The sequence below is a fragment of the Leptinotarsa decemlineata genome, unplaced genomic scaffold, assembly GCF_025532065.1.
Source record: "Leptinotarsa decemlineata unplaced genomic scaffold, Ldec_3_MD MMD2_tig00001393_RagTag_RagTag, whole genome shotgun sequence".
In the NCBI taxonomy this organism is placed as follows: Eukaryota; Metazoa; Arthropoda; class Insecta; order Coleoptera; family Chrysomelidae; genus Leptinotarsa; species Leptinotarsa decemlineata.
The window spans coordinates 14933965-14946263 of NW_027412562.1; the positions used below are offsets into that span (position 1 = coordinate 14933965).

At 33.0% G+C, this 12299-nt stretch overlaps 2 protein-coding genes across 2 annotated transcripts; both read left to right on the forward strand.

The window, feature by feature from the left end:
- Positions 1-7105: 7105 nt before the first annotated feature.
- Positions 7106-9684, forward strand: PIG-G (Phosphatidylinositol glycan anchor biosynthesis class G). Its single transcript, XM_023170440.2, has 2 exons — positions 7106-8004; positions 8065-9684. Exons 1-2 carry the CDS (start codon positions 7374-7376, stop codon positions 9648-9650), a joined length of 2217 nt encoding a protein of 738 aa, XP_023026208.2. The 5' UTR covers positions 7106-7373; the 3' UTR covers positions 9651-9684.
- Positions 9685-10321: 637 nt separating this feature from the next.
- Positions 10322-12299, forward strand: LOC141482550 (uncharacterized). The gene is made up of 2 exons (XM_074176041.1): positions 10322-11837; positions 12029-12299. Exons 1-2 carry the CDS (start codon positions 11588-11590, stop codon positions 12163-12165), a joined length of 387 nt encoding a protein of 128 aa, XP_074032142.1. The 5' UTR covers positions 10322-11587; the 3' UTR covers positions 12166-12299.

The following is a 12299-nucleotide window of genomic DNA, read 5'->3' on the forward strand; positions in this document are numbered from 1 at the left end:
CGTTTATATTGTATCGAGTCCTGCGTTACACATCTATCGATGAGCAGGTTCTCTTTACATCCAGCGACTCCTCTCTTCGACCCTCTCTGCTCATATATCCGTTCGAACACTCGGTCAACTGCGGTGAGTATTCGTGTGTATAAGATGCTTGTAAACAACTTATAACACGAATTCAAGCATGTTATCGGTCTGTAATTCTTAGAAATCGACAAATCTCCGCTTTTGAGGATAAGAACAGCCGCCCCTCGACAAACCAATCCGGATTCGGCTGCTCTACGTCCAGCCATGAGTTGAAAACTCTGGCCAGATGGCGGTGGGTGCTTGGTAGTTTTTTCCATCAATAAGTGTTCAGCCCATGTGGGTCTGGAGCAGCAAAGTTCTTGGAACCCGCAAGGGTTCTTCGAACGTCATCCGGGGTTATTGGGTTGCGCAGTTCATTGAGCTCAGGCTGTCGAAGCTCTCTGTTGAAAGCTTCGAACTGCGCTAGGGCTGGAGTGTCTAAGTTGAATGGCTGCGGGTGTTCGTAGATTTTGAAGTTTATTCATTTTCTATAATTATTTCAGCAATAGGCTAGAAGTATTATATTGTTTTTTCAATATTTTAGTATGTAGAATGCAACGGAACAACTATTATTAACGAACTTTTTTATATCATTTCGAAAGAAAAATGGATAATATTCCATAATATTCCACTCTCTTTCACTAATGTGAAATTTGCCTTCTATAGTCTATTTCAAAAGAGTGTAGAGTAATAAAATCTCATTAAGTATTCAAAAGCGCTACAGGGTGATCCGTCAATAAATTCTGTCACTTCCCTAGTCCGCATTGCAAAATTATGTCGTTTCATAAAGAGCAGGTAGGTATCACCCTGTTTTAAGGGATTTGTCCATTGTTATCGACGGATAAATACTGAGCCAGAGGCGCGCTAGTGGGATAATTGCCAAAAGAATATGCATTCATAAAAATTATATTAAAGGAAATAAAAATTTAATACAGCAGAACAGTGTTATTAAAAAAATATAAAATGTAACAATAAAATATATACGAACCGAAATCGGGAAATACTCACAAACACACACGAACGAACTTTACGTATTGAAACACTTGTGGGGACTTTAAATCAATTTATTCACAAAAACGACAAGAACTTTACTGGATACGTTATTACAATTTGACACTTAAACAATACTAAAACTGTGAACTTCCCTTAACGTTTAACAACACTCTATTTACACCCTAATTGAATGTTCTAGAGATTACGAGGTACAATTTTCGAGAACCTTCCGAGAAAATAATTATTCAGACTACCCTTAATTCTAAACCCTAACCTAAGCAAAAGTGTCACTGTCACTGATACACTGGTCTCTGTCCAGATTGCTTATCCCGCTACAGTATATTTACAATTCAATTAAATTATTCTACATCAGTATAGTCTTCATCCGAAGAACTGTCATCATCCCCTGGTGTTATAATTATAGGGTCAACCACCTGATCGACCAAGTTGTCCAGTTCCCACATTTTATCTTCCTCTTTTAAAACATGCTGGATTGCTTTTTGCCAGTTTTCTGATGTGATTTCCATAATGGCTTGATCAAACAATACCTTGACATCTTTCATTTTAAATGTGGTATTGTGCCTTGCAACATATCCTTTAACTTGTGCCCATATAAGTTCTATAGGATTTAATTCGCAATGATATGGCGGTAGGCGCAGCACAGTTACTTTATACTTTTCTGCTACATCTTCTACGGCATATTTCATGAAGCGAGATTTATGTTGTTTTACTATGGCTAGTAGTTCCTTCTTTACTGAATTCGTCTCAAACTGAATACCTTTATTTGACAGCCAGTTAATAATTTCTTGCTTTCTCCAAGCTGAAGTTGGTACCTTCTCTAAGCGCCTTGAATGGTAGCTTGCATTATCCATAACCACGACCGAATCAGCTGAAAGAAATTTTAACATTTCCCCGAAATAGTCTTCGAAGACATCCGAATTCATGTCCTCATGATAATCTCCCGTCCGGCACGACTCAAAGCTTAACAAACCTTCTTTTAAAAATCCGTCTTCGCTTCCAATGTGAGCAATTATAAGCCTCTTCCCTTTTCCCGAAGGCACTTTAATACCCGTCGAAAGGCCTTCTATGAAAGCTTGGCGAGAACTTGTTATATTTTTATCTTGCCACATTTTTTTGACTATATAACCTTCGTTTATCCACGTCTCATCAAGATAAAAAAATTTCTTTTGCTCTCTGCGGTACTGCTTTATAGTTGTCAAATATTTTCGTCTCCAGCAAACAATTTCATCACTTTCCAGTAATAGTGCCTTTCGATTGTGGTTTCCCAGGCAAAATTCATACTTTTTAAAGTTTTCCATAAAATTTTTCTGGATATCAAAGGAATATCGTTATCTTGGCTTATCTCGATAAATATTTTTTCAAGAGTGGGTATTTCCTTTTTAAAATAAAACGAATGAACTTTTCTTCGAATGTCACATTTGGTGTCTTCATCTAAGATTTTTATTGGTCTTCCTGATTTTCTCTTGCATGGACTTACCTGGCCTGATATCTTTCTTTCTCGCAATAATTTAAAAATCGTGGACTGTCCAATTCCAGTCATTCGGGCACATCGCTCAACACTTTCTTGCACAGACAAACTAGGGTGATCGTGTTTTATGCAATCATATACATTTAAAATTATAACTTTTTCGCAAACAGATAGCGGAGAATTTTTTACACTTCTTTTCTTTGGAGTAAATGTCCCCATTTTATAACTTTTTCACTATTTCTATATCACAATATCACTGTACGTTTAATTGGTGTAGTAACAATTACTATTATAACTCGAATGTTTAAGACACCATTACAATATATTTAAACCCTTTTTCTTAATTACCTGGGTTTAATAGGTATTGCATGATTGGTGGGCAGGGTCAAAAAGGGATTATTATAATGACATGGCACCTCGGAACTAAGTGTTAACCCTTTTTTGAGAAATCATGCTCAAGTATATGAACCCAAATTGCATATTAAATAAGTTTACAAGAACCACTAAAATTAATCTTAATCTTTTTTTAAGAAATTTTACTTACCTAAATACATGTAGGTACTTAGTTTTAGACCAAATTACTTCCCAAAAATGGCCTTTTATTATTATCTATGTCTGTAATTTTTAATTTACTTTAATTATTAAGTTTAATAATCCTAAGATTTGCCTACGCCTATGGACGACAACGAAATTCAGGCAAATTTTATGACACTTCATGATTTATTACTCTACACTCTTTTGAAATAGACTATAGAAATGTATATTTTGAATAATCCGTTCTTTAAATTTTCAGATGTTGACAAGGATCAATATTTTTGCTTCCCATTGGAAGTACCTACTTGGCGTTTAGATAATGCTTTATGGAATATTGTAGCATTAGAAATTGAAATTGATGAATCTGTTATAATGTTATTTATAATCGACTTTGACGGGTCAGAGAAGATGACGTCTGAATCCATTAAAGAGCTTCCATATATACCTACATTCATTGTTTTTTTCGTGAAACCATTTAACATCAACTCTTCATTTCCTTGACTCTGCATCATATTTTTGGAATGAATATCTTCATTGGCAATATATCTAAAAACTCAGAGTCTGCAGTCATGACGGATGAATTGAATTCGTCAACCTCAATTTGAGCATCACTATTTTCTTTTGGCAATGTGTTGAATATTTCGCATATTTCTCAAGTTACTTAATAGTTTTTCATCGGAAAGAGCATTAACTTTGGAGTTTGAGAAATTTCCGGAATAAATGGTGACAAGGTCATCATCAGATTTATTTAAGAATGTTTCTTGTTCGTCGTGGAGAAAAACTTTAAACGACTCAGATTCTTTCTGTAAGTTGAATTCATATATCGAGTTGTCGTATAAGTGACAAGAATTCAAACCTTCCTTAAACTGATTTTCACTTTCAATCAACTGAGCGGATTTTTTTTATCGATTTGCTTCTATTTGGTTCGATACCATCATCCACATCCAAAAAAGATTTTTTTATGTTTGTTTTGCTTTCAAACATTGTTTTTATATTACCAGAATTTCGTTGAATCGTCTGATAGATCCATCTCTTTTTATTTTTCTGTTGATGTTTATTGTGAACATGCGCAACTGAATGATCATAAAATACATCATTGTAATCAATTACGACTAGTTCATCGTAAGTAATGATACTATTAAACTATTTTATTCGATCAACAAAATTTTCGATTTTGTCTCCTCCCATTTTCCTCTTATATATATATATATATATATATATATATATATATATATATATATATATATATATATATATATATATATATATATATATATATTCGTAACGTAATGAAATAATTTTCCCCAAGAGAATAAAACTAAATCTCGACGATTTTACACCACAAAATAATAAAATAAAAGAAATATAAAATGAAAATAACTAATGAAATCAATGAACTTAACATTGATAATTTAAAACGACAAAGGGACTTTATACAGGGCTATTCAAAATCTTTTCTGTACATGGGGATCTCGTAAACGATGAGAGATAGAGGGTCGATTGAATTGTGGCAAAGTTGCGTATTTCAGAGACCTATTCAATGATGTAAAAAAATCGAATATAGCTCTTTTGGTTCTGGAGATATGCAGGAAAAACAAAAAAATCCCAAATTATTTTTTTACCTATATCTTCTTTATTCGCAGAAATATTGAAATCTGTCCATATTTTGCTATTGGCACTTGATGTGGGCTATCAGAATATGTCCATGAATCTTTTATACAGGGTGTCATCTGACTTGGGCCACCCCCATCTTTGAAGTTTTAAATACGGACCTGTATTTTTTGTTTCATCGAGGTTGACTTCATACTGAGAAATGAAATTCAATTTTATATTTCGGGATGTTTCGGTAATATTAGATTATAATTTTGCGAATTATTCCCTTTAAAATTACGGCCCTGGAAATTGGTTGACTGAGTTGAATAAAAACACAATAGCAATTTTCACGTCTTCCTATGTATCGTAGAGTTTTTCGGGAGTTTTTAATTTTTAGGTACCTATTCATATTTTTTCCATTGCTCTGAGCGTTTTCAACAATGAACGAATAAGAAAACCTTTTATGATTATCTGAAACATATCTACATCAAAAATATATTAAATGTGTTTTTTTTAATAGGCAGAAAAAGAAATGATAGCAATAATAACATCCGAAACGAACACTATAATTGTAATGAAAAGTGAAATGAAGTAATTTATATACACAAAAAAATTAATGGCGCAATAAATGTTCGAATTGGAGTTCATCAATTTCGAGACATTTTTGAAGTCGGTTTTTCATATTATTCATTGTCCTTAATACACTTATTTGCTGCTTTGTTGCGAAATCATTCAATATCCTCAATCTCGAGTCTTCCACATTTGCAGGCCATCTTATTGGCTCATTATTTGTCTCGAAATGGAAGGACTCCAATTCAAACATTTATTGTGCCATTGATTTTTTTGTGTATATAAATTAGGTACTTGATTTCATTTTTCATTACAATTATAGCGTTCGTTTCTGATGTTATTATTGCTATCATTTCTTTTTCTTCTCATCAAAACACATATCATATATTTTTGTTATAGATATGTTTCAGATAATCATAAAAGGTTTTCTTATTCGAAGTTCATTGTAGAAAATGCTCAGAGCAATGAAAAAAATATGAATAGGTACCTGAAAACGAAAAAAAAAAAACTCTCTAAAAACTCTACGGTACATAGGGAGACGTGAAAGTTCCTATCGTGTTTTTATTCAACTCGGTCAACCAATTTCCAGGGTCGTTTTTTAAACGGGAATAATTCACCCAATTATAGTCTAATATCACCGAAACATCCAGAAATATAAAATAAAATTCAATTTCTCAGTATGGAGTGAACGTCTACGATCCAAAAACTGCAACAAAAAATACAGGTCCGTATTTGAAAATTCAAAGATGGGGTGGCTCAAGTCAGATAACACCCTATATAAAAGATTCATGGATATATTCTGATAGCCCACATCATGTGCCAATAGCAAAATGTTGACAGATTTTCAATATTTCTGCGAATAAATTCTCTGAAATACGCAACTTTGCCACAATTTAACCGACACTCTATCTCTTATCGTTTACGAGATCCCCATGTACAGAAACGAATTTGAATAGCCCTGTATTTTCATAACCAACGCGTAAAACAGATAAAAGACAATTCACAACTACACCTAAATATTTTAACTTTGGTCGCCGCCAAATAGGTACCAGCCAAGAGCATAAAAGCAAATCATGCAGCAGAACTGTCATTGCGCGTTAAAACAATATTTACTAAGGTGCGTTTGGTCGAAGTGAGATTACATTGAAATACATAAAACTCAGTAATTATGCTGCATACCAAAATGTTTTTTTTTGTTGAAATGTAGAAAATTGTTTGTTTGAAGGTGATTGACAATGTTTCATGATGAATTTCACTAGTTCGGACTTCCATTGTCTAATATATGAAATAATTTGAAATCCGTGAAACAACTAAAAAAGGAGAATTAAAAATGAATACAGGTACAATACAGGTACGGTCGAGTTTTGTGGTGGCCGTGGTAGTGGACGGACGTGCTGATAACGTCCGTCCACAAAGAAGGTACGCAGATGCCACATGCTATCGTGCGACTCCGTTTTGTGTTGTGTTCATCCATTGTGTTAAATATTGAAACATGGTTAAGAAATATCGTTTAAGTGTATTTGAATAAATAGTGCTATCATTCACACCGGTTGAAGGCCGAGGTGGACCGGATGTCCATGTGGAAGTGCTAAAGTGGAAAATTATATAATACCTACCCCCCATTCACGCCGGTTGGAGGCCAGGTAAACCGGATGTCCACGTGGGAGTATTGCAATCAATAATTGTTTATGAAGAAGATGATAATTTTATATATCAAAAGGTCTTCCGAGCAGAAAGCGACTATAAAAAATTTGAATTGTTGTTATCGCAAAAAAGTTCGACAAAAAAGGGATGGCAGCATTGCTTCGAGCAAGACCGCTGCCCCGACGAAGCTCCTGTCATCTTTGAAGAAGGAGCCTGGACAAATGCGCCCGAGTTGGAAGCAACGTCCAAAATTAGAGAGAGAGAGAGGTAGGTAGGTTAGAAACTCCCAAAAACTCCAAATATATATTTATTCAAATAATGAAACAACTCATAAATTTTAACACATAACTGTTGGAGATGGATATACATACCGTGACTTTGGTTAGTAGTGACAAACAGAGCTGAATTGCAGAATCAACCAGTTAAATAGAGATAAAGACATTAAGGCAACAAAAAAACATTTTATCGTTTACATCCCAGGAACTAATAAATGAAAAAAGTAATTACATTGAAAAGAATGTACAACTCTTTAAGGCTCTATTTACTGGTGTTTGTAAGTGTCCTCTTGTTTATTTGCGGATTTTTTCCTTTACCCAACACTACAGAACAATTCATGAATGAACCACCAAATCATATTAATAATATTACTTTAAAAAAACAGAACTATTTCATTCCTGTATTTAAAAAAGCTGTTTTGATTGTGATAGATGCTCTGCGATTTGATTTTGTAACGCCCGATTTAATGCCTTTAACTTTTGGCCTCGTCATAGAAAATGGATGCATTAGTAAAGTAAAGGTAGAGGCTCCAACAGTAACACTACCTCGTGTAAAAGCTTTGACATCTGGAAATATACCACAATTCATTGATGTGGTTTTGAATTTAATGGGTACAGACATTTTACAAGACAGTTTGATACATTCTGCAGACAAAAGTGGAAAAAAGGTGATATTTTATGGAGATGATACATGGTTGAAACTATTTCCAAATAAATTCTTGCGTTACGAAGGAACAAATTCTTTCTTCGTAAGAGATTTCAAAGAGGTAGATGATAATGTTACAAGAAATATAAACATTGAGCTTGAAAATGGCGACTGGGATATTATGATTCTCCATTATTTAGGTAATTGTGCCTTTAAAACTCGAAAATGTACAGAAATTAATTAGTTTCTATATTCCCCAGGTCTAGATCATATTGGTCATGTCTACGGTCCATTTTCCTCATTTGTACCTGAGAAGCTGAGAGAAATGGATCAAATAGTACAAAAAATCTATGAAAAAATGTCAACTAAAAGTGAAACCCTTCTTGTTGTTACTGGAGATCATGGGATGAGGGACAGTGGAGGGCACGGAGGTTCAACCTATTCAGAAACAAATGTACCCTTACTGCTCATGGGACTTCAATGTGAAAACAGCAGTTTTCTTCAAACTGACATTCCTGTGAATTTAGCCATCTTGCTTGGATTGAGTATTCCTTCTTCTGCCATCGGCAAAGTGCAAAAAAGTATGCTCCCGTTCGGTTTAGAAAAGTATTTGTATGTTTTGAGATATAACTGTTTGTTATTGAAACAGAAGAGTTCTATTTGCGATGATCATCTGGATTTAGCTACTTCTTTACATGAAACCTACTTGATGAATTCCAATCAACAAATTGGTTGGCGAGCAACTGAATTGTATGAAAAATGTTCAGAAATGATAAGGGACACTTTAATCAAATCATCAGTTGAACAAAGTGTGAGCTCTCTGATAATATCTATGCTGGTAATGTTAAATGTTTTGATAATGCTTTATTTGAAAATTGTAACAAATGATAAGTTTGCAAAACTTGAAATCCTAAAAATCTGGTATCTTTTTCTATCAATTGCAATGGGTTTTTGTTTGGTTTTTGGCCCAATATTATTTTTGATAATTTTAATTTCATTCACAATTTTTCTTACCAACTTGACATCGCTTAAAAAGATTCACTTCAAATTTCCTGACTCCATTTCAAGTTCTTTCATAGTATTCAATGTGATTCATCCGATTACTTTTTTATCCTCAAGCTTTATTGAAGAAGAACATCAGTTTTGGTATTTTTTGAATATCCTTTTCATATTCATATTTGCCGTAAATATGTTAAAACATAATTTCAATGAATTATTATTTTGCTGTATTCTATTGATTGCTTTCAGATTTTTACGAACCATTAATTCAACAGGCGATAAATGGGCCAACATTCCAGATTTTTCAGACTGGCTTCTGAAAGAGAGTAATAAATGTATGTATCAATTGCATTCTTCCTTTGGGTTTCTTCTTTCCTCTTATGCTCAATATAAGCTAGTAAATTCGCAAAAACCTGGAATTCACATAGCAAATTTCATAATTATGTTGTTGATTTTTGTTTTTAAAAATTATGAATCAAACACATTGGCTAAAATTATTTGGCTCTTGCTTTTATCTCATGCTCTTATATTTAACAAGTGTTCAAAAATCGTACTGTGGATCTTTATTTCTGTACTCTTGATGAAACCTTATAATATTATTTTAATACCATATTGCATATTTTCAAGTTTGTTTTTTTCAAAATACCTCAAAACAATTGAGAGTCTTGTGCTATATCATATCTGCTTAGGAAACATGTTATATTTTGCTCAGGGCCACAGTAATAGTTTAGCAAGTGTTGATATTTCAGTTGGATATATAGGTTTGGATGAATACAAACCAATTTTAGTTATAGGGCAGGTCATTTGTCATACTTTTATTTCCAAGTGCTTTGTCATTTTTTGGTAATGAGAAACAAAACAAATAAAATTATTGTTTGGGATATTTTGTTGTGTAATCGACTGTACATTTATATTATTACCTGTTTGGTAACTTATTTTTTCAGGAATCATTTGTTCATATGGTCAGTATTTGCACCAAAAGTATTCATAGAAAGTGTTCATACTGTGTTTTTAGTTGTTGAATTTATTTTTTATCTTTTTTATAATAGGTACCTACAAGATTGAATATCAAAAGACTGAGAAACATCAATGATAAATAAATGTATGAAAGATATGAACCAAATGATTTTCTATCATAAATAAGTAAATTTTTTTGTGGAGTTACACCGATAATGTCCCACTAAAAAGCAACTTTTGTTCTGACACAATAATTCATAAATTATCTCCAACTACGAAATCCCTTGAAAGACTTTTTGTAACTATCACTTGGAATAAACCTCTGTGAGGAATCTTGCAAAAACGTTTTTGAGTAGCAACTAGCAGGGCCAGCTATCGAAAGCGTCCGTGACTTATATTAATTTCAAAATACTGAAAATAAAGGAAAATTTGTTGCATCATTCAAATATATATATATATATATATATATATATATATATATATATATATATATATATATATATAAAGATAAATAGATAAATACTTTCTGATCATTCCCATGGGCATCGTCAGTACCGGACAGGCGGTTTTCGATTGAAGACAAAATGTGAAAAACCAGAAAAGTACCTGATAAAAATAGCTGCGTAAACGCAAGTAAAACATAAGTGGAACCACCTATTGGTGTGACACCCAAGTCTACTTGCCAAGTTTTTATGTCAGTGTTGGTGGTTTGACCAATCAACCGACAACTGCGGTAGCAGAAATTTGGGAAGCTAACCTGAAATGTCATCGGAAAACGAATCCATATGTTTCTAGAAATGATATGAAATCAACAAAGGTTAAAGCAGTCAAGCTGCTGGAAAATAATTCCATGAAAATCAAAAGATAAATAGATAAATACTTTCTGATCATTCCCATATTGATTTCAATTTAAGCTCATCCATCAATTTATTGATAGAATTTTTTCAATCATAGATATGACGAAACTATCGAGAATAATTTCTGATGAATTAATCCATATAATTCATCCCAAAATAAATTAGAGTGAAGAATAAATGAACGAGGAATATTTTGAAATAACATCATAGGAGAAAATAAAATACCTTACGAATATTTTATATTACCAGGGGTCTATAACACAAATCTTACAATTGTAACAAGTCTACAAGTTACAAGTAATTCGCTTATATCTACAAGTATCCTAATTTTTCGTAACATAAGAGAATTTCATATACTTGTAGCTACAAGTAGAATATTCTACACTTGTATATGTTGTTCCTACAAGACAATTTATTTATTTACCTGCTGTTTTCGGTAACGCGATTCGTGGTGTAACACGTCTTAACGAGTTTTCGTGCTAGTGGTGAAGTGTAAGGACTGCAAGTGAAATAATATTTGTAGCTATGGCTAGAAAACAAGTAATATTTGAGAGGAAAATGCAGTTTTTACAAAAAATTAAAGAAAATAATGAAATGCTATTCGGCGCCTTTTCCGACCGTATTAAAAAAACAGACAAAGTTGAGAAATGGAAAGAATTAGCAAATGTTGCGTTTGTTTAATGCCTTCAGATAAAGAGTGGACATATGCCAGAGACACACTATGGCAAAATATGAAGAAAATTACAATGGTACATAAGAGCGTAGTAGTGTACTAGTTTTGTTACTCTTATGATTTAGTTGAACTTATGTGAGGTGTTTCAATATTAATAGGCAAGTGCATATTGTTGGAATCAAAATATTATGTTTAGGCTTAGTAATCGTACGTGTCAATTCTCAATAATTAAAATATTTCAATTGCTGGAAATGAGTTAGAATCATAGGTCCTGATTCATAATATTTTATTCAAAATATGCTTTATTTTAAAGGAAAAGCGGATAATGCTAGAAAAACGGGTACAGGCGGTTTTGGGAAATTGAACGATGTCGATAATATGGTGCTAGATATATTAGGAAAAGAGTCCCCAGTGATTGTAGGTCTTGGGGTACCAGCATCATTGGACGAAGTGGACGATGCAGAACCGCTACCTAAAGACATCACAACAACAGAACAGCCAAGAATATTAATGCAGGACCCGGGCGTACCCTCAACCAGCCGCATAGGTAAAGTTTATAAAACATTATTAGTCCTAGTTTATGAAACATTATTAGTAATGGCTTTTTTGCAGTTTGGTTTGTGAGAAACTACTAATTAAAATGTTTCATGTATTTTTCTTCATTAAACAAACACTAACTAATTATTTATTTAATAGTTCACATCTGCCAATTATCACCACACAGTTTACATTTTTTAGGAAAACAGAAGCGTAGCATGACACGTCGAAAAGAAATTGCAGACAAGAAAAAAGTAAAACTTGACTTGCAAATTGAACACCTGAAACTGCAAAATCACAAGACCAAACTAGAGATTTACAGTTGGAAACTGCACTAAACCTTCCAAGATCCGAATTTACACAAAGTTTTGAAAGAGATGACTACATTTCTTATGGAGAGGACCAGCGTACCACATATTTAAATATTTATTTTCGTAAAAAAACAATCATATTTTCTTACATAATCAATTAA

Excerpts from the sequence above, each read along its gene's own strand:
- LOC141482550 (XM_074176041.1), top strand. The coding sequence starts at position 11,588 with ATGCTTTATTTTAAAGGAAAAGCGGATAATGCTAGAAAAACGGGTACA. Across the intron at positions 11,838-12,028 it reads ACCCTCAACCAGCCGCATAG|GAAAACAGAAGCGTAGCATG; the intron begins GTAAAGTTTATA and ends TACATTTTTTAG.
- PIG-G (XM_023170440.2), top strand. The coding sequence starts at position 7,374 with ATGAAAAAAGTAATTACATTGAAAAGAATGTACAACTCTTTAAGGCTC. Across the intron at positions 8,005-8,064 it reads TATGATTCTCCATTATTTAG|GTCTAGATCATATTGGTCAT; the intron begins GTAATTGTGCCT and ends TATATTCCCCAG.